This window comes from Ornithodoros turicata, chromosome 4, assembly GCF_037126465.1.
Source record: "Ornithodoros turicata isolate Travis chromosome 4, ASM3712646v1, whole genome shotgun sequence".
In the NCBI taxonomy this organism is placed as follows: domain Eukaryota; kingdom Metazoa; phylum Arthropoda; class Arachnida; order Ixodida; family Argasidae; genus Ornithodoros; species Ornithodoros turicata.
In genome coordinates, this window is record NC_088204.1 from 50,339,335 (window position 1) to 50,366,001 (window position 26,667).

The 26,667-nt window shown below is 42.9% G+C and overlaps 1 protein-coding gene across 1 annotated transcript; it reads right to left on the reverse strand.

Moving 5' to 3' along the window:
• Window positions 1–1,401: 1,401 nt before the first annotated feature.
• LOC135391516 (vacuolar fusion protein CCZ1 homolog) lies at window positions 1,402–26,539 on the reverse strand. Its single transcript, XM_064621787.1, has 13 exons — window positions 26,126–26,539; window positions 24,492–24,589; window positions 24,307–24,400; window positions 23,946–24,068; window positions 23,779–23,862; window positions 17,735–17,865; window positions 14,887–14,931; window positions 12,898–13,017; window positions 6,829–6,959; window positions 2,642–2,753; window positions 2,448–2,585; window positions 2,265–2,392; window positions 1,402–1,678 (listed from the first exon to the last, which is right to left on the reverse strand). The coding sequence occupies exons 1-13, from the start codon at window positions 26,198–26,200 to the stop codon at window positions 1,623–1,625; spliced, it is 1,335 nt and encodes a 444-aa protein (XP_064477857.1). The 5' UTR covers window positions 26,201–26,539; the 3' UTR covers window positions 1,402–1,622.
• Window positions 26,540–26,667: the final 128 nt, after the last annotated feature.

The window sequence follows — 26,667 nt, forward strand, 5'->3', positions numbered from 1 at the left end:
AAAGTACCTTCTTGCTGGATTGGTGCGATCGCGTCCCGAATGTTTGTTGCTGCTTCCTAGCCAGCAAGCACCACCGCACGAGTATGACGCAAATCGAGACACACCTTCACTCACAAACGCACTTGACGGCTCCGTTTTCTTTTCTTCATGTCCTGTCCACATACGTATCTGCCCTCACGGATACGTAAATGTATTCAACTTCGCTGCTCTCAAACAAGGGACGCATAGCACGGCATTACTGAAAGAGAAGCAGTTACGCAGCACCCTTGGGTTGCTGTTTAGTTGAGGAGAGTTTGGGCGGATGAAATTAAAACGAACAATATGGCACATTGGTAGAGAGTCACAACCGGTCAGGTGTACCTCTAAGTCTATGTGCGCGAACGATGAAATGCTACAAAGGGAGCCTAAGGGTCATAGTATACCGACATACATTCCACCGTAGCCGTAACCCTCTTAAAGTATCCATGACATGACTTCAGAACACTCGACGTCAGTTTCGTTCGCCTATTCATAGTCCAAACTGGCGAAGTTTCTTCTTGGACCGAAAACCGTTAGATATATTTTTCGGTGTCAAAAAAACGTATACGGTTTCGATTCCGTTCCAGTTCGCACCAAAATAGCGTTTTTTTTTCGGTTTTCGGTTCGCTCCGACACCCTGGACGCACGGGACTACCTCCTCGTCGTCCCAATGGCCTGAGCGCCACAAATGTTTTCCCCTCCCAGTTTCACCCCTTCCACTTTACCCTCCCCTTTTGTGCACCAAGCCACCAATTCCGTGCAGGCTGAACGCACCTCCCCCACCTCAGAGGTGACTGCTGCCATTGGTGAATACCTTGGGAGGTGGGAATAGCTAGGCATAGCTGGGTATAGCCAGGAGTGGACAAGTGACACCCTGTCACACCACAGCGATAATTAGCCCCTGTGTACATTCTCATAACCATGTAACTATATTTGTACCATAAACCATCGCACATCGTTGCAAGCCAGTCTCGACTCCACACTGTTAAAACGGAACTTCACCACATAGCACGCTCACAGCCAACCATCACTCCGAATGATATCATTCTGCGTATTGATTTGTTGAAAATGGAAGGAGGCGCCCATCTGGGACATATTATGGATGTCCCAGATAGGCGCCTCCCCCCTTTTTTGAACAAATTAGGACACAGAATGATATCATTCGGAATGATGGTTGGCTTGGAGCGTGCTATGTGGTGAAGTTCTGTTTTAACAGTGCAGCTAGAGAACAGCAGCAGGACCAGGAACGACGAAAGGGACAACCAAGACAGACACGGCATTATCAGGGACCTCAGTGGTGTTGGAAGCAACCCTACTTTATAGCAATATTACATTTGAAAATGCTTTTAAAAAAAGAAAAGAAAAGGTAAACTGAAACAGATAAAGCGTTAAATCGGAAACAGAGCGTAAATGTTTATTGAGGGCAAATCCTCAAAGAGGATAGCTACAAGTTTACAAGTGTTCACTATGAAATAGCATTCACCCCTTGCTGTGTGCTTCTTCAGCTTACGTTTTGTACAAAGTGTACACAATCACCCTGTGGGCTGCAATTCTATGGCTGCGGTAAAAATGCAATTTCGAACGTTTCTACATCAAATTTATTTCTAGTCGAGAAAGAATATATTATTGAACTGTGCGCTGCAGAGCTTCTTAACTTCTTCTGAAATAGAAAGTACAATGATATCAACATGCAATAAGATACTAATATGTTGTCCCAGCTCTAATTGGTAGATATCGTCTTATAGTGCATGTTCCACAATGATGTGTGTTTTTGACATGCATTAAATGTACATAGAAAAACATGACATAAGTTGAGCTCTGTGATTTAGAATGACTGTTGCCATGTAGAGACACATTCAGCAGTTAGTTTTGTAGTTGAGGAAGTGCACTAGAGGCCATTCATACCCAGTCAAATATAGGCCACATAGTCAAATACCAAAAATTAGTAGCACTTTTAGTATAACATGCATAGACGATGGAAGCTTTCGCGAGGTTTGTGTTGAATATTTGCCTTACCACAATGAAGAATAATAAAAGAAAAAGTGCCAAAAGACACAAGTTTCTATGTCGCCCTATGTCATAAAAGTGCCATGAAGTGCCTCTTATGTATTTATACGGTATACAGTTTTGTGATCTCTAGGGCATTAGAACATGTACATTTTGGTAGATTTTAGTTTTTCAAGCACTAGTTGATATCCATACCACATCTTTAGTAGATGACAGAGAAGACGGTCCTAAGCTCTCACCTCTTACTTGTATGATGTTGGCACTCTTCTGATTCAGGACGACGTACAGCTCCCGCTGACCTGAAGACTTGCCCACTACCCACCATTCACTTGTCGTCTTGGCCATGATTTCTCCAGATTCCTTTACCCTGCAATTAAAAAAAGCAAGTGCAGAATTTCATAAAGGTGCCTAATGAGACCTACAGTTTAAGGTCCTGGTGAAGGTCAGCAAGAAAGCGAACAACTTCACAGGGCACTCGACGATCTACGTGGATGCTAGACTTGTGTGCCAGGTTGAGATGGTTGAAGTAGAGGTATTTGCACTGCACATCTCCTGTGGTCCTGAGTAAAAAGAAAAAGCTTTTGTAACAACTGGATGCAAGTGAAAGCACACTTACATGTTGGCAAGCTTAGTATAGTTCTTGTTGATCTCACTGGCCAGTGCACTCAGCTTGTCAGCCAGGAAGGCTTCCAGTTCTTTCAGGAATGTTGTTTCAGTAGCAATTGCCGCTTTTGAAAAAAGGATTTGTTGCACAGTATTGAATTGGTGTGAACAGAATCTAATTTCACATCAGTTGTAATTCCTGTTAGAGCAGTTCCCATGCGAGTGTACATCTTTCAATTACTCGAGGGAACTTTTGTGCCCCAAATGCCAGGTGCTTCTTTATTGAGCTGGGGTGATGTCAGTAATGGTGCATAGTAATTTAGTGTTATACCCCTGTCACACGGCAAACTGAATGTCATTCCCAGCAAATAATGTTCGTACAGAATGACATTTGTTCCATGTCACACGGTGAAACCAAATGGCAATACATGCGAATGGCATTTGCATGTACACATTTGCACTTTTGACATGAAGGAAGGAAAGCTTAACACTTTTTCAGAGAACTACTCCCATTCCCAGTCGACTCCCACGCCCGAATGATTAGACACTTCTCTTGGCTTGTGACACTCAGCCACGTCCAAAGCGCAACTATTTTGCCGAATAATCTAATGTTTTGCTAGTGTCGAGAAAAAGAAATAAGAATACGCAATTGATCACGGAGCCACGATGTTAGCTTGGCACGCAGAAACATGAGTGTGAGACACGTGGTTACTTGACGGATGCCTGAAAGGAGAGAGAAACATCACGGCGCTGATGCAGGGTTTGGTCATAGTTTGCAGAGGTTCACCGCAATGTCGTGCCGTCCGAAATATCTGGTGCGCGCGTGACTGCTTCCGAATTAACGAGCGTTTCTTACCACAGACTTATATAGGCATCTGTCAGGGCCACGAGTATACCGAATTATCTTAGTTTCCAAATTAACGGGGTTCAAATTACCGAGGTTTTACTGTATAACTAATGTAGCTGTATAATAGCTCCTTATGTTCGGCCCTAGTGTCTGAATCATCAACTGTGATATAATTTGCAAATGACATTCTGTTTCTTCATGTTGCTCGAAGTAATACAAACAAATGACGTTTGGAGCGAATGTCATTCGCTGGGAACGCCATTCAATTTGTCATGTGACAGGGCTATTATATACTATTAATTTACAAATTAATGCAAAAAAAAAAACACATAGAATGTCTAAAGTCCTTCTCCTTATGCACAAGCAAATAGTGAAGCGGACGGTTCAAGAGAATAACTTGCATCACAGAAGACGTAATTGAGCAGCTGCTCCAGAGAGTCTTCGGGAAGCTATGATGACTTTTGTCACTTCGTTTATTGTAACCCGCACAATTGTCAGGGACTATCCTTTGAAATATTTTAATGAAATCATGCAACCGAAACCATACAAATCAACCCCATAGTTGATTGAGCTAGGTATGTGCATATACATAGCTGATTGCTAATAAGGCATGTTGATAGACGGAAAAACCAGAGGAACAATTTTACTTTAAAAGCGATAAAACCCCTGTGCCGGGGAACAAGTCAAAAAACGACACAACACACAGGCACAGTGCTGTGCCTGTGTGTTGTGTCATCTTTTGACTTGTTCCCCGGCACAGGGGTTTTATCGCTTTTAAAGTATGCTACACCGAACAGCCCAATTTTTAACCATTTCCGAGGAAGAAAGCAGATGCCAGACAGCACACACACACACACACAGGTGCCTGTCTCAGGTCTTTCCGTCGATCACCATGTACCAGTTCGCCTGCGCCTTAGCTCTTTTGCTGGTCAATAAAACATGTCTGTTGTCCTAATAGGCAGGCACTTGCAACTGCATAACTTAAAAGCATAAGTAGTACAGTTGCCCATGGTAACAAACTTTTTGAAGGAAGTGGAGTTTTTCATATCACACTACACACAGCACCTGAAAGTGCACAAGAGTTGCAGTGCAGGGTAGTTGATACATGATCACACTAAATATCAGCAGCTAAAAAGCAGTTGTGGTGTCCGTGAAATCAAAACTCAGGAAAAAAGTGATCTCCGTGTTCGTTTTTTGGCTACTTATATTTACTGCGTAACCTGAAGGTGGTTCATGCATGTAGGTGCAGTAACTGCCAGTATCATACTGAAGATTTGCATTTGAGGAATATATACAGTCAACCCTCGTTTTATGAACCCTCGACTTACGAATTCCCTCGGTTTATGAACGGCGTCACAAGGAACCAAACTTTTCCCATGTATTTCTCCCTCGGTTTATGAACCCTCGATATCCGAACAATGAACGGGTTTTCAGGGAACGAACCCCCAAAACACGAGTTCCTACCTCGATTTATGAACGGGGAAGTTCTGGGATCACGTCAATAAAAATAAACAAAGAATGAAAGTGAAGCACGCGTGCAGTGTCCCACAGACGCGACGGTGCTGACGGTGAACACATATGCGAGCCGCTTGATGATGGTGCCGAGGGTGATCATAGTGATAATGAAGATTACCAGCAGGACTGTTCGGAGCTGTGACAGCTCGCTCAGCGTGGAATCACATCCACAGTGCGATACGGTACTTCAGGGACCTGGCGGACGAGTCAAGTGCCAGACCTCTATCGTCTCTTCTGAACAGGATAAATAAGCCGAATGTATGATGCAGAGCACAATTACGGAGTATTTTTAGAAAATTAACGTAATCTAGTGTATTTCCTGTCGCGTTTCAGCACATTTCTCTTCCACGTACCTTGAACCTCGATTTATGAACGATTTTTCGGGAAACGAAGGGTGTTCATAAATCGAGGGTTGACTGTATGTATATATATATATATATATATATATATAAAAGTTGCAAAAAAAGACCCGGAAACAGATTTTAGGGAAGTTACAAACACTAGTTGATTACATAGGGAGACGTTAAAAAGTAAAATGGGCAAGGGGTCGACGTTTCGACAGTGACACTGTCTTCGTCAGGATGAAAGATGCGTAGCTGGTTGTAACCTGTAACCACCTACGCATCTTTTGTCACTACAGCACCTTCTAATACTTCTGTGTAGCACCACACACAGCACATTTTTTTTATTTTTTAAATGCTTAGATATGAAAACACACATAATGAAAACAACTTGTCATACCAAAGACACGCCTATTTTATCATTGTTATACGTCGAGCCCGTTTATTACGATCTTCGATAGAACGATAACTCCGATATTGCGATCGAACTGTTGGTTCCCGTCAGCTCTCCCACTGAACTACATGGAAACAAAACATCGATATAACGATCGCCGCGAAAGCCCTTGCTCGTATATAGCGATCGGAATTCTCCCGGCGGCCGGTAAAATGCGTGAAAATTAGGAAGCAAGACTGCACCATTTCACTGAAAACAAATTACATTGCCATTTTCAAGAGCCTTCGCCTCCGTGCCCGCTAAAGTGAGAACGCAGTGCGTTTATCCGCGCATGACTGCCGCGGTTTAGATGCGTGCGTTGCAAGGCACGCGACTTCGAAAGGGCGGAAGGAGCTCGCGAGAGGTAGAGGAGGTTTCTCCCTCTCCTCTCCACATCTTCCTCTCGTCTTCAAGCTTTTTCTCTTCTTTTGCTGCGTGCTTGCTACGATGGCGTCCGTGGTTCCGACTCTTTTTGACGAGAAAAGACGCGTGGGTCGACTCAGACATGCTACTACATGCGCTCTACGTGTTTCGTACTGGTGCAAAACCGCGTTGTGAAGTACCGCGGCTTCGAAAACGTGTATTGGCAGACAGTTGCGTGTCACCACCCAAACACGCGTCGACGGATTACCCGTGGCGGAGGCGCATTCTGATGGACCTCGCAGTCCCGATCGTGAGAATGATGATGACTACGGCATTGGATGACGAGCAATGGATGAGGTCGTCGATCTCAAAAGGTGTGGCGCCTCACATGGTATCGGCGGTTATGTTATCAAAAGCTTTCGACGCACAGCCGCGTCAATTTAAACCTAGATAAAATGCTTCTGCGCTCCCAACAAACGCGTATGTTCGGCGGCGTTCTACTTGTGGCGATCTACTTCGTTTACGCGAACCCGAGCGGCAATTTCTCTAAAGCTCGTTTCTGACGATACTCTGATATAACGATCAGATTTCGCGTTCCCGTCAATATCGTTATAAACGGGCTCGACGTAATGCAGTTTGACTGCACCACTGACATTTGACAAGGCACAAAGAGTCTGCTCTGGGAAACGAGAATGACTTACTGCTGAGTAAGATGCAGAGGGTAGCATTGTATGCCCTAAAGATGAGGAGGTAACATTCTTCCCCACCTGTTAAGCAAACTTTAGGTATCCGCAACGGGGAGGTGCCATCATTTATTGATCCACATAAGAATCTGGTTAAAATAAAAGGTTATTCACATTAACCTTTTAGTCAGCGAGACACAAAACCTGCATAAAAAATAGTGTTTTGCTCTTCATGTGTTGTACATCAAAGAACTGAAATCGGACCCGAAACCGAGATCCAAGAACCGAAGGGGACTGCCTTGGATGAACCGAAATGAAATCACCCATATAAGACAACATTTCTACTGTAAACATGGAAGAAAAGGAACTGTTTAGCATTAATGCCGATTCAATATCTAAAAAAAACTGTCATGAGGATAAGGGGTAATAGGTACCATGAAAAAGACTCTTATGGAACAATACATGTCCATATACGAGGGTGGTTCCATAAGTTTCCGGTCCGACCAACTTTTAATAGTCATAGAGACGAAACAAGTGTATCACTTTTCGACATAGTCACCCTTAACTTCGATGCACTTTTGACACCTTTCAACCAGCATTCTTATACCCTTGAAAAAAATAGTCCTAAGTTTTGTCCGCAAAATGCTGGAAAACTGCCTCTTGCACCTCACTATCACCAGCTCCGGTGGCGCAGCGGTAACGCGTGCACTTGTAGACTGGGAGGTCCGCGGTTCGAATCCGCGGGCCGGCTGTGCCGTCTGGGGTTTTTCCTGGGTTTCCCTCAGATGTGCAATAGGCGTATGCCGGCACAGTTCCCCTGAAGTCGGCCCATGGACGCAGCTATCCTCCCCCCCGAGCGGATTCCGCTCGGTCTTCCACTTCACCCTTTCCTCTCCTCCTCTCCTCCACCTTTCCCTTCCCGAGAAACATGCCGCCTAATCAGGCAGGCAGACCTCTCGGGTTCCTCCCAACGACACTCCTCCTCCTCCCCCACCTCACTGTCGTTTTGAAATCTCCATCCTCTGAGATCCCTCTTCAAGTTTGAGAACAGGAAGTAGTCACTCGGTGCCCAGTCTGGACTGTAGGGTGGGTGATGGATTTCTTCGAAGCCGCACTCCTTCAGTGCAGCCTTGGCAACAGAACCCGTGTGAACAGGGGCATTGTACTGGAGCAACCGGACACCTCGACTCAACCTGCCGCGCCTCTTTCCCTTGATGGCGTCTCGCAGTCGGTGCAGGAGTGAAGCATAATAAGTCGCATTCACTGTGGTGTTCCTCTCTTTGAAGACGATGAGGAGGATCCCATGACAATCCCAAAATATTCTTGCCATGATCTTCTTTGTGGATTGTGTGACCTTGGCTTTTCTTGGGGTGCTTCTCCTGGTTTGCACCATTCCATCGACTCCATTTTCGAAAGGGGACCATAGTAGAGCACCATAGTCTCATACCCTGTGACAATTGACTTAAATATTTCTTCTTCGTTCTCTTGACAGAGCTCCAAAAACTCTTTGGCACAGACGACACGCTGTTGCTTTTGAACTGACGAGAGAAGTCATGGCACCCATCTCACACTGACCTTTTTCATGTTAAGGCCCTCGCCGATGATGCGAAAAACGGTTGTTTTGAAAAGCACCAGCCTTTCTGAGATTTCCTCCACCTTCAGACGCCTGTCGCTCAGCGGTTCCTCCTCGACAAGAGACAAATTTTCTTGTGTCACCACTTCCACTGGACGACCATCGCGTGGATCATCTTAAATGGACTCTCGCCCCAGTCGAAACTGCTTAGCCCAGTCTTTTACCGTTGTGTACGATGCAGAGGCTTCCCTGTACACGTTGTCCACTCACGCTTTAATTTCTTTAGGCGAAAGTCCCTCTTTTGTCAATAATTTTATCACAGCGCAATACTCGATTTTTTTTCATTTTAACTGAAGAGTGCACCATGGCTGTTTGAAATGCCACTCTCCAACCGACAAAAGCATGGAGAGGGTTGAGGGTGATGCTCCGGCCCTCCAACAGATGGCGCCACGCGTCCTTAATCGCATTTTCAAATTCGCGCATTTTCTACCTCGGGCCGGAAACTTATGGAACCACCCTCATATATATGTAAGACCAGACGAATATTATTATTATGGCCTTTGGCATATTCGTTCTACAGCTTTTCCCACCGTTATTAATACTCTTGTCGCACATTTTAATCCTTATACCATGACATTTAATCCTTTTGCCATCCGAATTAATCCTGCTTTCATTAATTTGAATCCTCATTTCACATAATTTAATCCATTTCTCATGCAATTTAATCCACATGACTATGTGTGGGCTACGTGACTTTTTTTTTTATTTTGGGACAATTCCCATGTCTACGGGTATTGCACATGTTTTTCATTATTAATGTGGGTTTCTGCACCATAATGGGATACTGTGGGACTGTCAATCTGGATTATGGTATTGTGGGACTATACCCATGTCTACGAGTTTTACCCATGGTTTTCATTACAAACGCGGGTCTCTGCACTGTAATGGATACTCGGGGACTGCCAGTCTGAATTATGAAATTGTGGCGCCTCTGTTGTGGACAGGACACGACGAAAAGAACGCGGAGCCGTCGAGCACGTTTGTGAGTGAAGGTGTTCGTCGATTTGCGTCGTACTCGTGCGGTGGTGCTTGCTGGCTAGGAAGCGGATGGGACATTCGGATGGGACGCTATCGCACCAATCCAGCAAGAAAGTACTTTACGTATGACATTACGACAAACAAGTCCGTCTGTATCATGCGCTTCAAGAAGGGAGAAAGTCTATTTGAACAGACAGCCACGTACAGGAACCAGGAGCTGCCAATTTCTCAGCTGCCTATTAATATTGAATACCATGTATGAGGAATAAACGGGTTTAGACTTTGCAACATTGATTTTTTTTCTGGGAATGAATATGCACACCGGAAGCGGAACCGGTTAAAACCGGTATGAACCGTTATTTTTTTGCTCCGGAGCAGAACCGGTACCGGACTGTTTGTGATAGAACCGGAACGAAAACCGGAACGAAAAACATTTCGGTTCGACACCCTGCTATTTCCATATTTACGGGTATTACCCATGCCTTTCATTCAAAATGCGGGTTTTTGCACTCTAATGGAATACTGTGGCGCTGTCTATCTGGATTACGACATAGTGGGACGATGCCGGCCGGTGTCTACGGGTACTACCCATGCTTTTATTAAAAATGCGGGTTTCTGCACAGTAATGGGATACTGTGGGACTCTCAATCGCAATTACGATATTGTGGTACTATTCCTATATCAGTGGGTATTACCCATGCTTCAAATTAAAAACGCGGGTTTCTGTACCATAATGGGATACTGTGGGACCGTGTATCTGGACTACGACATTGTGGGACTATTCCCATGTGTGCGGGTATTACCCATGCTTTTCATTAAATACGCGGGTTTATGCACTGTAATGGGGTATTGTGGGACTGTCGATCTTGATTACGATATCCTGGGACTATAAGCATGTCTACGGGTATTCCCCGTGCTTTTCATTAAAAACGCAGGTTATTGCGTTCTAATGGGATACTGCGGATCTGTCAATCTGGATTACGATAGTGTGGGAGTATTTCCACGTCTAGTGGTCTTACCCATGCTTTGCATTCAAAATATGGGTTTCTGCACTGTAACGGATACTGTGGGACTCTCTATGTGGATCACTATATCCCAATACAGGGCAAAACCAGCATATTTAATCAAAAGCTTGGGTAATACCCGCACACATGGGAATAGTCCCACAATATCATAAACCAGATAGAGAGTCCCACAGTATCCGGCTATACTGCAGAATCCCGCATTTTGAATAAAAAGCATGGGTAATAACTAACTGGAAAATAGTGCCACAACATCGTAATCCAGATTGACGGACCCGCAGTATCCTATTACAGTGCAAGGAACCGCGTTTTTAATGGAAAGCTAGGGGAATATCCGTATACATGTATATAGTCCCAGTCTATCGTAATCTAGATCGACAGTCCCGCAGTATCCCATTACAGTGCAGAAATCCGCATTTTTGACGAAAAGCATGGGTAACACCCGAAGACATGGGAATAGTCCCACAATATCGTAATCCAGATAGATGGTCCCACAGTATCCTATTACAGAGCAGAAACCCGCATTTTTAATGGCAAACATGGGTAATACCAGTGGACATGGGAGTAGTGCCAAAATATCGTAATCAAGGTTGAAAGTCCCACAGTTTTCCATTAGAGGGCAGAAACCCGCATTTTGAATGAAAAGCCTGGGTAATATCCGTAGACATGGAAATAGTCCCACAATAACGTAGTCCAGATACACAGTCCCACAGTACCCCATTAGAGTACAGAAACCCGCGTTTTTAATGAGTACCATGGGTAATACCCATGGACATGGGAATAGTTCCACAATATTGTATTCAACATACACAGTATCCCATTACAAAGTAGAAACCCGCATTTTTAATAAAAGCATGGGTAATACCCGTATATATGGGAATAGTCCCACAATATCGCAACTCAGATTGACAGTACCGGAGTATCGCATTACAGTGCAGAAACCCCCGTTTTTAATTAGAAGCATGGGTAATACCCGTAGACACCGGCCGGCATAGTCCCACTATGTCGTAATCCAGATAGACAGCCCCACAGAATTCCATTAGAGTGCAAAAACCCGCATTTCGAATGAAAGTCATGGGTAATACCCGTAGATATGGAAACAGTCCCACAATAACGTAGTCCAGATACACAGTCCCACAGTATCCCATTAGAGTACAGAAACCTGCGTTTTTATTGTGAAGCATGGCTAGTACCCATTGGCATGGGAATAGTACCACAATATCGTAATTGCGATTGACAGTCCCACAGCATGTCATTACTGTGCAGAAACCCGCATATTTAATGAAAAGCATGCGGAATACCCGTAGACCCATGATATCGTAATCAAGATCGACAGTACCACAGTATCCCATTACAGTGCAGAAACCCGCATATCCAATGAAAAGCATGGGTAATACCCGTATACATGGGAATAGTCCCACAATATCGCAATCCAGATTGACAGTCCCAGAGTATCCCATTACAGTGTAGAAACCTCCATTTTTAATTAGAAGCATGGGTAATACCCGTAGACACCAGCCGGCATAGTCCCACTATGTCGTAATCCAGATAGACAGCCCCACAGTATTTCATTAGAGTGCAGAAAACCACATTTTGAATGAAAGGCCTGTGTAATACCCGCAGATATGGAAACAGTCCCACAATAACGTAGTCCAGATACACAGTCCCACAGTATCCCATTAGAGTACAGAAACCTGCGTTTTTATTGTGAAGCATGGCTAGTACCCATTGGCATGGGAATAGTACCACAATATCGTAATTGCGGTTGACAGTCCCACAGCATGTCATTACTGTGCAGAAACCCTCATATTTAATGAAAAGCATGCGGAATACCCGTAGATGCCCTTATAGACCCATGATATCGCAATCAAGATCGACAGTACCACAGTATCCCATTACAGTGCAGAAACCCGCATATCCAATGAAAAGCATGGGTAATACCCGCACACATGGAAATAGTCCCACAATTTCATAATTCAGACTGGCAGTCCCCGAGTATCCATTACAGTGCAGAGACCCGCATTTGTAATGAAAACCATGGGTAAAACTCGTAGACATGGGTATAGTCCCACAATACCATAATCCAGATTGACAGTCCCACAGTATCCCATTATGGTGCAGAAACCCACATCAATAATGAAAAACATGTGCAATACCCATAGACATGGGAATTTTCCCAAAATACAAAAAAAGTCACGTAGCCCACACATAGTCACGTGGATTAAATTGGATTAGAAATGGATTAAATTATGTGAAATGAGGATTCAAATTAATGAAAGCAGGATTAATTCGGATGGCAAAAGGATTAAATGTCATGGTATACGACGATTAAAATGTACGACAAGAGTATTAATAACGGTGGGAAAGGCTGTAGTCTTCCACAGATCTCTCAAAGCATAGAAATATTCACTGTCCCTTCCTGCCAACTGGACAAAGTACAAATGGCAATCTCACCGTGAATGTTTAGAAGATCCTGTATATCCTGGCAGAAGCTCAGACTCAACAGCACTTTGCAAGATATTCTGCTTTAGGTAGTGATGCAACACTTGGACGTCATCTCGTTCCAAGCCACTCCTGTTTGCAGAGGCGATTCACCCATTGATAACTTGCAAAACTTGCAAATGCTGACTGTTTTCCCATATGGCTACTACCACAATGACCCAGAAGTGTGTCTGCCAATAGCATTACCACAATGGCTCGTATATCATAGTGACATTTGTTGAATGTCATATGCGCTCTGACGCACAGCGATGCACACTGATGCGTGCAATGATAAGCGTTGTGAGGCTTGTGTTGTGTTTGTCCTTCTACGTTGAACTGCCTCATCCACTACAACGTTGCACAATAATCATTTAGCATTTTATGGCATGTTGCTACAGCACAGAAAGCTAGCTTCTGCAAGTGAGTTGAACCGAGCTCAGTTCTGCGTCAAGTTAATGCAAGATGCGGTGGAAGAAAACAGTGACCAGTCTCTTCCTGTTTCTTCTCACTGTTGTTTCAGATAACTTTGTGTTGTAATCTGATATAATTATGTGATAACTTTGTGTTGTAATGGAAAAGGAAAAGTGCAAGGACACTTCTATGGTCTTCTCTCATCGCTTCTTCAGAAAATCTGAGCGTAACCTACAATTTTGAGGGCCTTCAAACGATAGTTTTCGGAATTTTCTTCAGCTACGTATTACCATTGTAGTAGGGAAAGTATTTTGCAATGGAATGGGGCAAATCCAACATGAGGATTCTTTTTCTGGCAAAACAATGTGAGGTTGGCTTGGCAAAGTTCGGAGCTCAATTTCAAAAGTTCAATTTCTCACAACTTAAAATTCATAAAAATGTGGGGAAGTCACGTCAAAAGCTCCCCCTTGGTGAGATAAATAGTGTTACCATGATTTTCAGACAAGTAGGCTTTTTAATAAGATTTTTAACACATTATGTGAAACACCCTATTTTTTGTAAGTAATTACCTTCCTTCAGAATTAAGTTTTTGCAAAAATTTTAACATTTCCTTGCACTCCATGTTGCTGAGTAGTATTCATGGCTCACAGATATGCCCTCTAGTTTAAAAAAAAATAGAGATATTTGCAGAGGAGCACAGGTGTCACTGCTATGTAGGTACAGGCAACTTAGACAATAATGCAATTTTTTTTTTTTAGTTTTGATACGAGCGAAGAATTTGAAAAGTGAAAGGAAGGCAGTTGAAGCACTAAATAATTGTTCTAAATAATTACATACACAAAAAGCTAAAAAGCCACTTCCACTTCTTGGTCACCGAAAGAAGTGCAGCACAATAGCTTGTTTTAAATAAATGCAGATGCTCCTAACCATTTAATCTTTTCTTGAATAACTCAGTTATGTACTTGACATTAGTTTTATAATTTGTTCTCGTTACATAAATAATTATTCTGAGAACACACATAAGGTACATCCAACAAAACAAAACAAAAGTCGTATATCACTCAGGCAAAAATCTGAGCAGCCGTGGCGTCGACTTCGTGTCTTTCCTGTGTTGTCTATTGCTGCATCCAAAAATATGTCAAGACACCAACTACCCAAACTTCGTACACTTGCGAAAAATCTGGCCTGGAATCCCAAGTGGATCCACTTGGGTTCCAACTCAAATTTTGGAGAAGATGCAACCGGATGGTTTTCAATTGCCTATCACTTTTCACTATTACATATACTACCTGTTGCTTGTTCAACGATAAGTTGCATCATGAACATTTGTTCTATCAGCTAACAAACATTTATATTTCTCATGACATGATGGTTCACAAGACTCCGAGTAGCATACTCCTTTCCTAGCATTGCCAAACAAGAGCTAGTCTTCTAAGCCTACGTGTAATGATAGCTGAGGGGACATTCCTTTCATATGCATTCCTTTCACTTGTTTTCTAACAAGTAGAGAACTGCCCATGGAAAATTGGAAAACACATGGTAGATACTTACCATACTACCTGGTCATTGCACAGGAACACAGTATATCTGATCTGCCTGTATTAAAATGAAAAACAAAACACTAGTCAAAAGGAATAACATTTCTCTGAATGACCCATCTTCAAATGTGGGGATGTTATATACAGGGTACTTTTTTAATCATTACATAATTTTTATAAAAAAGCTACGAGAGCAGCATAGATGTCATTTTTGCAGTTGAGTTCTGCAGTCAGGCGGACATCCTCTGGAAGAGAGTGTGTAACTACAAGGCTACTAACTACCTGAAATTAATTAACCCTTTAATTAGGGAAGTTGGGGCAAAAACGAGGTAACAGAATGGGAGATAATCCTCGTTGAAAGTCTGTCTTTTAAAAATCAAGAAAGAAGCGCGTGCCGTGAAATATCCATCGCTGAATTTCGGTATGCAAATGAGCCGAAATTGAAAAAGTACGCCCGAGGAGCGCATCATCCTCGCCGATGCAGGCTTACCTGGGCCGGAAAGTGGTTTATCTGACCAGTTGTGCGGCACCTACTCCAATCATCTCCATCGCTCCAAATCACGTGGCCCTCTGACGGGAAATGAGCGCTCTACTCCCTGCGTTCCTGGTCGCCGCGGTTTCGGTTTCAGCTCATTTGCACATCAAAATTCGGGGATGCATATTTTAATGCACATGCGTGTTTCAGGATTTTTTAAAGTGAAATGGCTTGTAACTAGGGTAGTCTCTCTATCTGGTATCTCACTTTTGCCCAAAATCCCCTAATGAAAGAGTTAATTAATAAATATTAGGTAATTACTAAGTACCTCAAATTTATTAATGTGTATTTATTAATTTATTAAGTCTGCAACTACAAGATGACTAATTACTAATTAGTCATCTTGTAGTTGCACACATTCTTCGAGAGGATGTCCGCCTGGCCATAGAACTCAACTGCAAATACAACATCTATGCTGCTCTCATAGCTTTTTTATACAAATTCTGCTAAGGCTCAAATAAAAACACCCTGTAGATTTCCTGGGTCATGGAGCAATACTTACCAGTTAAACAAGTTTTGGTACAACTATTACAACATGAAGAGAATATGTAATCTCCTATCAAAATTATATTTTTATAAAATTTTCGTACACACTGCATAAGCAGAACAGAATATGTATAATCAACATCTGTTAACCCTTTCGTCTTTCGTTGACCATCGTCTCCTTATGTGTGTATGTGTATTGTACTAAACGGCCAGATTGTAACAATCACTGAATGGGCGGACAAGGGAAGCCAGGACTGTCCGTGACCCTCCTGATGTTCAGTATAGTCTGTAGTGTTCATGCACACATAACTTATCTTTCTTTCAATTCATATTCGTCGTACCGCACAAGGTGGTTTTCCCAGTCACGAATTCGTCGAACCGTCACTACGGCAATACCAACGCTCGAATCGCACGACGCGATCCACAAATGCACATGTCATCCATGTTTGTTTCGAGGCGAGCGTCCCGCAGGGAGCGTACAGTGAGCTCGCGAGCTCACTTGGCTGGCGCCTGCCCTTGTGGCGCCCCTTGCAGATATGGTGCTTTGGGAAACAAAAGTCTCCTCTCTCGGGGCTAGAGGTTACATAGGGAGCCCTCAGGGTTGGTTGGGAATACGGGGGTATGTTCTCCAATTTTTCCCGTTTCTTAGGGTGGTACTTTCTGTCCTCACGCTACACTATCCATGGTAAAACATGTTCTATCAAAATGTATAACTGGACTAAACCTAGATGAATTGTAAAGGAGCAGCGATGTGACTTTCAATGCCTATTCACCATGAAGCATGGGTTATGAGCATGATATCTTATCATAAAATGCTGCCACAATTTCATTTTTTGCTTTTTGGGATTGCACTGCTCCTTTAAATGAATGCTCATTTCTGGTGCCTAACCGACAGACTTCATTAAGGTGGATAAAAAATTACTGAAGGGTCAGGTGGTCCTCACTAGTAAACAAGAATTGAAGGCGCCTTATGCAAATAAAAACACAGCAAAGGCTGAACACTATTCTGTTATCACTGTGACAGGGTGAGGAATGAAACAAAAGAAAACAAATATAGCTGCAACATGTGTTGCACTTTTATTAGGTGTCTTTTGCATGAAAGTTACTGCAGTAATGGGTACATGTTGCCATGATAGTTACTATTCCAGCAGCAACCAAAGGTACTAGTTTGTGACAGGTGCAATGGTGACAGTGTACGAAAGGCTTTGCGAGGATGCACGCTGATGTATCGTATTGACTTCAAAATTGCATCTCGTCCAATAAAGTTAACCTGCTCTCAACAATATGGTTGCAAGAAGTCCAGTAATACTATGAAGTTAATTTTTTGGCCGGCACAAAATAGTCTGCATACAAAGTCAGCTTTTGTGGTGGAAGGAACAGAAGATGACCAGTGAAGTTTTGCATTTTCAGCACCTTTCAGAAGCAAAGAAAATTGCAATGTGTATATTTAAGTAACAACACCTACAAGCTATACTTGTACAGCATTATTAAATCTTTTTGAGTATTAGTTAACCAGTAGCAACTCCTCTTGTTCATCAGCTTACTGAAAATAATTTATGTAACCTAGTCATAGATATTAGGGTTTCCCAGTAACTCTTTCTCAGTTTGACCACACAATATGGGCTAAAAGTAGATGACAAGTTGCAATGCATTTGACAAGATGGTGAAAACACTTTAATTGCATTACGCGTAGAATTACGAATAAAACAGAATAACATAGAATGTACAAGAGCTTAGCTCACACAAATTTTCAGAAGGCTTCTGCACTCCACATCAGAAATAAACACTAAAACAGCATGCATCTGTCCAATGTCTAAAAGAAACAGACAAGATATAGTACCTGAATGTGAACTGGAGCATGTTAATGAAGCACTGCACTTTCAGAAAAGCGTGCCTGTCCAAGGGAAGGAACTGCATGCCGTTCAAGACATCTAGAAGGTCCACATGCTGCAGTCCAATGGATGCCACGTGCTGTTACCAGAAAAACAACTACATAAGCAAGTGTCATAACGTACTTTAACACTTACAAATATGAGTTTTCTCAATCCATTTTCCTTGCTAAAACTTGTCACCCGTACTTTGTCAGCTACATCTGCACAAATGCTGCTAAAATATACTGAGCCATAGCACGGCCACACTTGGTAGTGGCTGCACGGTTGAAGGCAATCGAAGCAAAACCAATCCAATCCAAACATGATGCAGATTTGTAACCATCTAAATCACTAATGTGCCATTACGTAGTCATAACTGCTCAAAACATGATGTCTTAGGCCCGGTTTCAGCAACCCAGATTAACATTTCAACCGAGAGTAGCGGTCCCTTTAACTCTTAACTCTGCTTCACCAAGGGTAGTTCTTGTCACTGAAACATTCATCATGACACTAACTAATGTTGCTAAAAAAGAATTGAGTGTTAAGTTCTAGCGACCTTTGATCTCAGTTCAAATTTAACCAGCATTGGTGAAGCTTAGTTAGCCTTAGTGGTGTACAAATATTTGAAATCGAATCAGAAATACATTATTACAAAATGTGCAGCACAACAAACAGGACTATATGGATAGGTAAACTTTAACAAGTGGAGACTGTACTTCTGAAAGCTGCATTATTCTGGGCAAGGGACACACATCCCAAGATGTGACTTGCCCTTTTGGGTTGTTCCACTGACCAGTTTTCGGGATTACTCATGGTGTACCTTTCACTGACCATCATCCAGTACAGCAAGAGAGCCTTGAGACAAAGTGAAGGGGTGTACATAGTAGTGAGACTTTCAGTTGCAACATGTAGACCAACACAAATGGGAGTTATCGTAGACAGTAAGATATTGTGGAAACAACATGTCGAATATACAAAAGGGAAGTCCCTTAGGAAGTTGAACGTAATTGAACGTACTCTAAGGCAAGCACCACGTAAAGTTCAATTGGTGGCATACACTACACTTATTAGACCAATAATCGAGTACTGTTCACCAGCACGGTACCCAGAAGAACAAATACAAAGGCAAGAACTTGAAGTGGTTTAGAGAAGAACTATTAGGTTTGTCTTTAATAAATTTGGTAGATACGTACGATTTGCCCACACAACTGTTACAGGATGCAAACCTTACTCCATTATCTGTGTGAGTTGAAATGCTGAGAATGAAAATGTTCTAGCTACTGCTCAACGGAAGGCTTAACACAAGCGCTGAAACTTACCTATGTTTAAAGAACCTGGGAGAACTTGACTGAAGCACACTAAGTATTTATGTGAGCCATACTGTAACATCAACGTGTTTAAAAACTCTTTCTTTCCACGCGCTATTTCGCACTGGACTTCTGTTCCGCAAAGAATCATTGAATGTGACACATTGTCAAGCTTTTTGAGCATGATGTATGGAGCCCAAATAGGCTCTTCCTGCTTTGTTGTGAATTTCTGTGCCTTTCTAGTAATGTACTTTGTTCATGCTCCCCGTCGTGCTTGAACACTCCTACTGTAGCACTTTTCGGTGCAGAGTAGCATTACTAAATAAATAAATAATAAAAAGTGCACCCCTTGTGCTGTGTTGTATGCCCGCATCACTTTTAGAACTACTACCACTCCGCAAACAATGTAGCAGCATGAATTACACAGTGGACAAAAGTCTGCATTGTTGTAGATGTATGTATATAAATGTCTATCATAGTGTGGCCCACTGGTAATTCTCATTGCACAAAAGACAGTTCTTGGGCTATAAATGTTTGTGGGAGAGGCACATTTGAAAATCATTTGTGGACACTTACAACTCTGCAATTGGATCCATCACTATTTCCTTGCCCTAAGATTCAAATAACGCAATTAGAATTTTGAGGCTCCTCCCACGTCTGCCTCACAGTGAAAATCCCAAGCGTACTATTCGTTTTCTACAGCATCACAGTCACTAATTTTAAACAATTTGTTCAGTGTTCAGAGGGATAACTTATGTGTATCTTCCACATTGAAGGAAGTATTAAATATTTCCCCCCAATGTAAGCAGTGCACCATGTGTGCCAAAGTGCAAAGTTGGGATAGTTGGTGTAACATAACTAAATTTAGGCTGCCAAGGGGACGACGAACAAACAAGGCGACACACAACAGAAACAGCTAACACAGCACAACAGAAACAGCTGTTTCTGTTGTACCCTGTAAATCCCTGTAAATGCTGTAAATATCCCGATACACTGAACACACTACAACATGTTTTTTTTGGACAACAAGATTTTTGGGCTTTGCTTCTTACTTTCACAAGTTCATCAAAGGTTTTGCTGAAATTGTGCAACCTCTATCACTCCTCTTGCGAAATGAGCAACATTCCAAAAGCAGTGGGAAAACGAACATAACGTCAGAGTGGACAGCTATGCACACTGAGGCTGTCAAGTCTCAAGTGTCAACCTCAAGTCTCTCTTGAAATCACCACATATTTTGGCACATTTTGATCCAGACAGAGAAACTCATGTCTATGTTGATGCCTCAGCAAAACATCTAGGAGCGTTCATCTCGCAGAAACATGATGGAAAAGTGTTGAGTATGCCAGCAGAGAAACCAACACAACAGATGAAAAACAGCATTCAAACATGCTCGAATGCATTGCTCTTCATTGGGCACTTAGACAAATTTCTTATTTATGTGTACGGGATGCCTATCGTCCATGTTTGGACAGACAACTACAGTGTCTCTTTAATGACCAATGCACCGCAAGTCAATAGAAAATTTGCTCGCATGGTTCTCGATCTCCAAGAACTTCCTCTGAAGACACACCATCGATCAGGAAAAACCAATGTTGTCGCTGATGCTCTATCACGCATCCCACACCCTTTGGTTGCGTCCCTAATTCTCACTGCCGACAATTCTCATCTTTCCAATCACCAGCAGTCACATCCATCGTTATTAGAGATTTTTGAAGTCCTCAAAAATCCTAATATTTCTTCTCGCAAATCTGAGAACATGCAAGAACACCTTCATGTTGTCAAATGACATACTCTGCCATAAAACCACTCAACAAAACGGACTGACAAAAACAAGGATTGTCATACCAGAATCCCTTAGAAAAGAGATATTGATTAAGTTTCATGATAAACGAAGTCACATGGACAAGTTCAAGACCAAAAGCAGTATTCTGAGTAAATACTGGTAGTCGTCCATTGATAAGAACGTCAAAGAGTACGTCCAGGGCTGTAACATTTGTCAGCGCTTCAACAGACAAACATTGAAGCCCGTGGGATACTTACATCCTCGATCGATTCCCACACAACCATTCACCACAATATCCCTTTATCACATTGGTCTACTGCCGGAAACAGGAAATAGAAACACGTACTTCATTGTATGTGTTGACCACACTACACGTTTTGTAGTAACACAGGCTGTCAAATCAACAGCATCATCACACATCATACAGTGCATTAAGGAAAAGATCAACACAACTTTTGGCATTTCCACAACAATTGTTTCTGACAAAGGTTCAGGTTTCATGAGTCAGAACATGGAAAAATTCCTAACTACAACAAGAATTGAACACATAACTTCTTGTCATTATTTCCATCAGGCAAAATCTTGGCTGCATGGTTCTGCCAAGGGCCCTGGCATGAATCATGTTCTCTTTCGTTTTTTATATGCTGTTTCAGAACAGCTTCGATTTTGAACTGTTAAACTTCTTAAACTTCTGCTTTACCGCTCTTGTAACGTTTCATTTTTCCTCACTGGAATAACAAAATGAGGACAGGACATTCCATTTTTGTTAGAGGTGGGCGTGTGAAAGCCAAACTGTTCAATTCCGTCTCACCGTCATTGTCATGTGCCAGCAGTTGCACCGCTACATGCTTATAAGCGCGCCCCATGTGCTGTTGTGCGTTCATCGTACAACATATCTACATCGTACAACTCATGGATGTTGGATCCTTGCTTTAACTCATTCGGCCCTTCATCACCCACATTGTTAGGTATATCTGTTTATTCATTTTCATTGTATGTATCATACCAGAGTGCTAGTAAACTTTCTATGTGCTATCCAAATGCCGTATTCTTGAATCTTTTGAGTTTGGCAGACAGCCAGGGACATCGGGTCCGTTACCGACGCTTATCTATATATTCACCCCTTTTCCCCTATCTATCTTGCCTTACAACGCACAGGGAGGCCACTGAAAGTTTCGTTCCCACCTCCACCTGCACCGTGATGGTCCTCTCCGGCAGTTCCTTGGCTCACCACTCACAGATGGGCCGTGGTGCTGTCGCCCTGGACCCACACCACTTCAGCCCTTCACTGGAACCTGCCCAGCTTAAATCGCGCTTGCCAATGCCATAATCACAGCCACGTGCCCAGCCGTACATTGTCCATGTGTCATTCTCATGCTCCTCTTTATGGTACCAACGTGGACCTCAATTGCAAGCACCACTCCACGTCTGAGAGGGGAGTGATGTGGCGGACCACAGACGACGACGATGACATGCCGCTACCACCACGCGCTGTGGCACTAGTAAGCCAGCTCTATAAGCGCAGTTGTGAGGAACAGGTTGAGAAACTCCTCAGCACATCCGGCCCTCTGGGATGATGCTTCATAGCCGATCAGGACTCGTGTACAGTAAAACATCTCTTCAACAGAACTATTCATTTTGGATGGCCAGGCGCACCCCAGTAATATACCCAGCAAAAGGTAAATGAAAACGCAACGTTCAAATTCTTCTGATGTCGAATTACTGTAATTTACGTCCTACAAACAGTTTTACACGGGGTGTCGAACCGAAACGTTTTTCGTTCCGGTTCTATCATAGACGGTCCGGTACTAGTTCTGCTCCAGAGCAAAAAAATAACGGTTCATACCGGTTTTATCCGGTTCCGCTTCTGGTGGGCATATTCATTCCCAGAAAAAAAAATCAATCTTGCAAAATGTAAACCCGTTTATTCCACATGCATGGTATTTAATATTAATAGGCAGCTGAGAAATTGGTAGCTCCTGGTTCCTGTAAGTGTCTGCCTGTTCAAATAGGCTTTCTCCTTTCTTGAAGCGCATGATACAGACGGACTTGTTTGTCGTGATGTCATACATAAAGTACTTTCTTGCTGGATTGGTGCGATCGCGTCCCATCCAAATGTCTGTTGCTGCTTCCTAGCCAGCAAGCACCATCACATGAGTACGACGCAAATCGAGAAACACCTTCACTCACAAACGCGCTTGACGGCTCAGTTTTCTTTTCTTCGTGTCCTGTCCACATACGTATCTGCCCTCGCGGATACGTAAATGTATTCAACTTCGCTGCTCTCAAACAAGGGACGCGTAGCACGAAAGAGAAGCAGTTACGCAGCCCCCTTGGGTTGCTGTTTAGTTGAGGAGAGTTTGGGCGGATGAAATTAAAACTAACACTACGGCACGTTGGTAGAGAGTCACAACCGGTCACATGTACCTCTAAGTCTATGTGCACGAACGATGAAATGCTACAAAGGGAGCCTAAGGGTCATAGTATACCGACATATATTCCACCGTAGCCGTAACCCTCTTAAAGTATCCATGACATGACTTCAGAACACTCGACATCAGTTTCGTTCGCCTATTCGTAGTCCAAACTGACGAAGTTTCTTCTTGGACCGAAAACCGTTAGATATATTTTTCGGTTTCAAAAAAACGTATACGGTTTCGATACCGTTCCAGTTCGCACCAAAATAGCGTTTTTTGGGGGGGGTTTCGGTCCTGGTTTTCGGTTCGCTCTGACACCCTGGTTTTAGAGCACTGTAAATAGAAATCATGTAATGCTTTCATGCAAATCGTGCCCTTTTGTGTGTGTATTCCAGATCTCACTTAACACTCCCTTTAGCTTTGTCATGTCTTCACCTTACTCCCCTGAAGGTGCTCAGACAGCTGTTGCTCTTGACTCAACCCCATCTTTGTCATCTATAACCCACCTTGTCAAAAAAATGCTTCAGCTGAGCCTTGAGTTGATCAACACCACCACGTGACACCAGATCCGAAAACGTTCCCACGAACAGCTGGAGAGAGCAACATTTTTTTGTGGGTCCATAGTAAGGAGCCATAGTTAGAAACCATAGTAAGCATAGTAACCAGGGTTCACCTTGAACATCCTGTATGCAGAAAGAAGGACAGCCCTGTAGACGTGATCCTGCACTTGTTCGGAAAGGTGCTCCACAAAGAGCTGTCCATTGCGGTACTTCTGTTGTGATGGCAGCCCCACAGTCTGAAGGCACAATTTATTAGAGTCAGTGCTCACAATGGAATGCTGGCTGTAAGCTTACACTTATCGGACTAGCATTTTAAAAGCTACTACACTACATTAGAACAATAATTTAGCAACACTTCTCCATTACAGTGTCTAAAGAAACCAGAGGAAACACTATAGCCTGCCTTCATTTGTCTGCTACTGTACAACTACCTTGCATATTTCATAAAAGATAAAAATAAGCTGACAAGCATACCATGATCATCCAGAAGTCTTTCTCTGGCTGTAGAAATAACTGCCTCGTCTTTTGGGTATGCAACACTTGGCAAGGCTCACTAGGCTGGAAAGTTCTGCACATTGCGGTAACATTGTATAGTTATTTAAAAAGCATTCTAGTGGTGAACAAGCAAAACCCAAACAATGGCGAAGGGAGACACCTACCCCGTAAAACTGACCAATGCCTCGCATAATCCAATGCTGCGTAGTTTAATATCCTCACTTGTACTTTCAGGGTGGTAGTAAAGGAGCTTCTTCTGTTCCTGAAACATCAAGAACATCACCAGTGATTTTGACATTGCCTACAGTAGTTGCAGCTGAAACATTGGGTTGACAACACAGTCATAACCTCTGTACATACGTTATTGCACGTGCTGCATTACATGGAACGTGGGCCAATACACAAAATATGTGTTATGTCCCATGCTGCGTGTAATGTAGTGGTACATAACAAGTAGATAAAATCGCCATCATTGTTAACACGTGTACTTATCTTGTGAACAGGGGTGGATCTAGGATTTTTCTATGACCAAGAGATTACTTTCAAAACATGTAGCCTTGCACAGAGCACTACATCTGTTGCAAGACCTGCAGGAATAATGGGAAACACGTTCTTTCACATGTGGTGTCCTGAGTAATGCCACAACGGTGATGCTCTTTCATATAGTTTCATTTCTATTGCGTGTGAATTGATATTTGGTGTGGCACTATACATCGTTTTCTTGTTGACGCCGCCATATTGAAAGCGCAGCACTGTCTAACCGGGGAGGCACGTTGAAAACTGTGTATCGCCCAAGCCAGAGAGAAGGAAAGTGTTGTGTGCTTCCTCCCTGGTATCGCTTTCCTCCTCTCTTTCTTGTGCTGGCTGCAAAAGCAATGGGTGTGAGGCTGGTTGGAAAACAGTGTATAACAAATATTTAGTCATTTTGTACGCTATTTTTTCTCAATGTTAGAAAAATTTCTGTTGTATGTCGCACAGCATGAGTGTCAGCACTTGTCACCGTCAAACGGTATCATGTCAAAAAACGGCGAGCCAGATACACAGAGAAAACACCGGACAGCATCAGAGCCTGTCTGGTGTTGTCTCTGTGTATCTCTATCGCCGTTTTTCGCCCTGTCTAACCAACTAGCAAGCTTTCCACCTTGACCAGTATCATGTTCTTGTTTTGCCATATTGGATGTGCTCATTTGGGTCAGCACTATCTGTTGAGGTGAAGTCAATATGTTATATGCTCAGAACTATATTTTACACAAAGGCAAATGTGAAACCGAATAGTCGAGATGGACGGCTTTTTTTTCTGTGAACATTTCAGAGTAGAACCCGAATGCAGTTATGTGAAATTTGAGCGAAGCTTAAATTCCCTTCAGTGTGATCAACTGGAAAAGAATCCTCACACTGCTGCAAATCCACACAGGGAATAATATGCAAGGCCCACCAAAGATACACACAGACAGTAGAGCTCCAGGCAATGTATCTCCCACAGTGCACAGCGAGCTTTCGCGTTGTCTGCTGGGATTTATGCAACTCGTCTATTGAAGCACTCGGTGACGGCAGAAATTGAGGGAAGGCAAGTGATTCAGACACCCTTAGATCCGTCCCTGGTTGTGCATTATCGGGCGTTACCACTACTGCTACCACTTAGCTCTGAGTTTAGAACACGCTTAAGACACTCGCATATCGTTACGTGAAATATCACTGGTAATATTTTGTTTAATGCTAACATGCCACGTATTTTCCAGTGCCTCCTCATATTGATGACATTTGAGTGGTGACAGTTCATAGTGGTGAGTGTTCGTACCTCGTCTTCTTTAATTCCGTAGGTTGGATTATATATAAAAAAGTTCTTTAGCGTGATCAAAGACTTGGCCATCATATTATGTCGCAAATTTCCCTTTGGACTGTTACAGGTTGGCACGAAACCATGCGGAACACCTAAAAGACAGGCCTCCCTTGAGTAGATGGGTTTCCCTTGAGGTTTCCCTTCGAGCAGGCTCAACTACGATAATCCTACGGAGCTGTCAAGGAGTATCTCATGGAGCTCCACGGCTCAAGCTCTGTGGATTCAAGACCTCAGGTTGGAAGTTGGCGTTCACATTGGTCCATAATGGAAGTTCTCAACATGGTATTCGGTTGATTCGGTATTCGTATTTTGCTGTTGAAGAAACACTGAAGCGGCTCCAACCTTGGCTTAGCTTGGCTTAACATACTGAACTGGCTGAACGGCCGAACCCGAACTGTAGCGCAACCACTGATAGCGCAACGCACCATGATCGAAAGTAATTATAATAGTAAGGGCGCCGATTTACGCATATTAAATAACAATTCATGTTTTCAGTAACA

What these genes read in the sequence shown, in the direction of transcription:
- LOC135391516 (XM_064621787.1), bottom strand. Translation starts at nt 26,200, where the DNA reads ATGATGGCCAAGTCTTTGATCACGCTAAAGAACTTTTTTATATATAAT. An exon ending in TGCAATGACCAGGTAGTATG is followed by an intron (nt 13,018 to 14,886) that starts GTAAGTATCTAC and finishes CTCTGCAAACAG; the next exon opens with GAGTGGCTTGGAACGAGATG. An exon ending in CAACATCATACAAGTAAGAG is followed by an intron (nt 1,679 to 2,264) that starts GTGAGAGCTTAG and finishes TTTCTATTTCAG; the next exon opens with AAGAAGTTAAGAAGCTCTGC.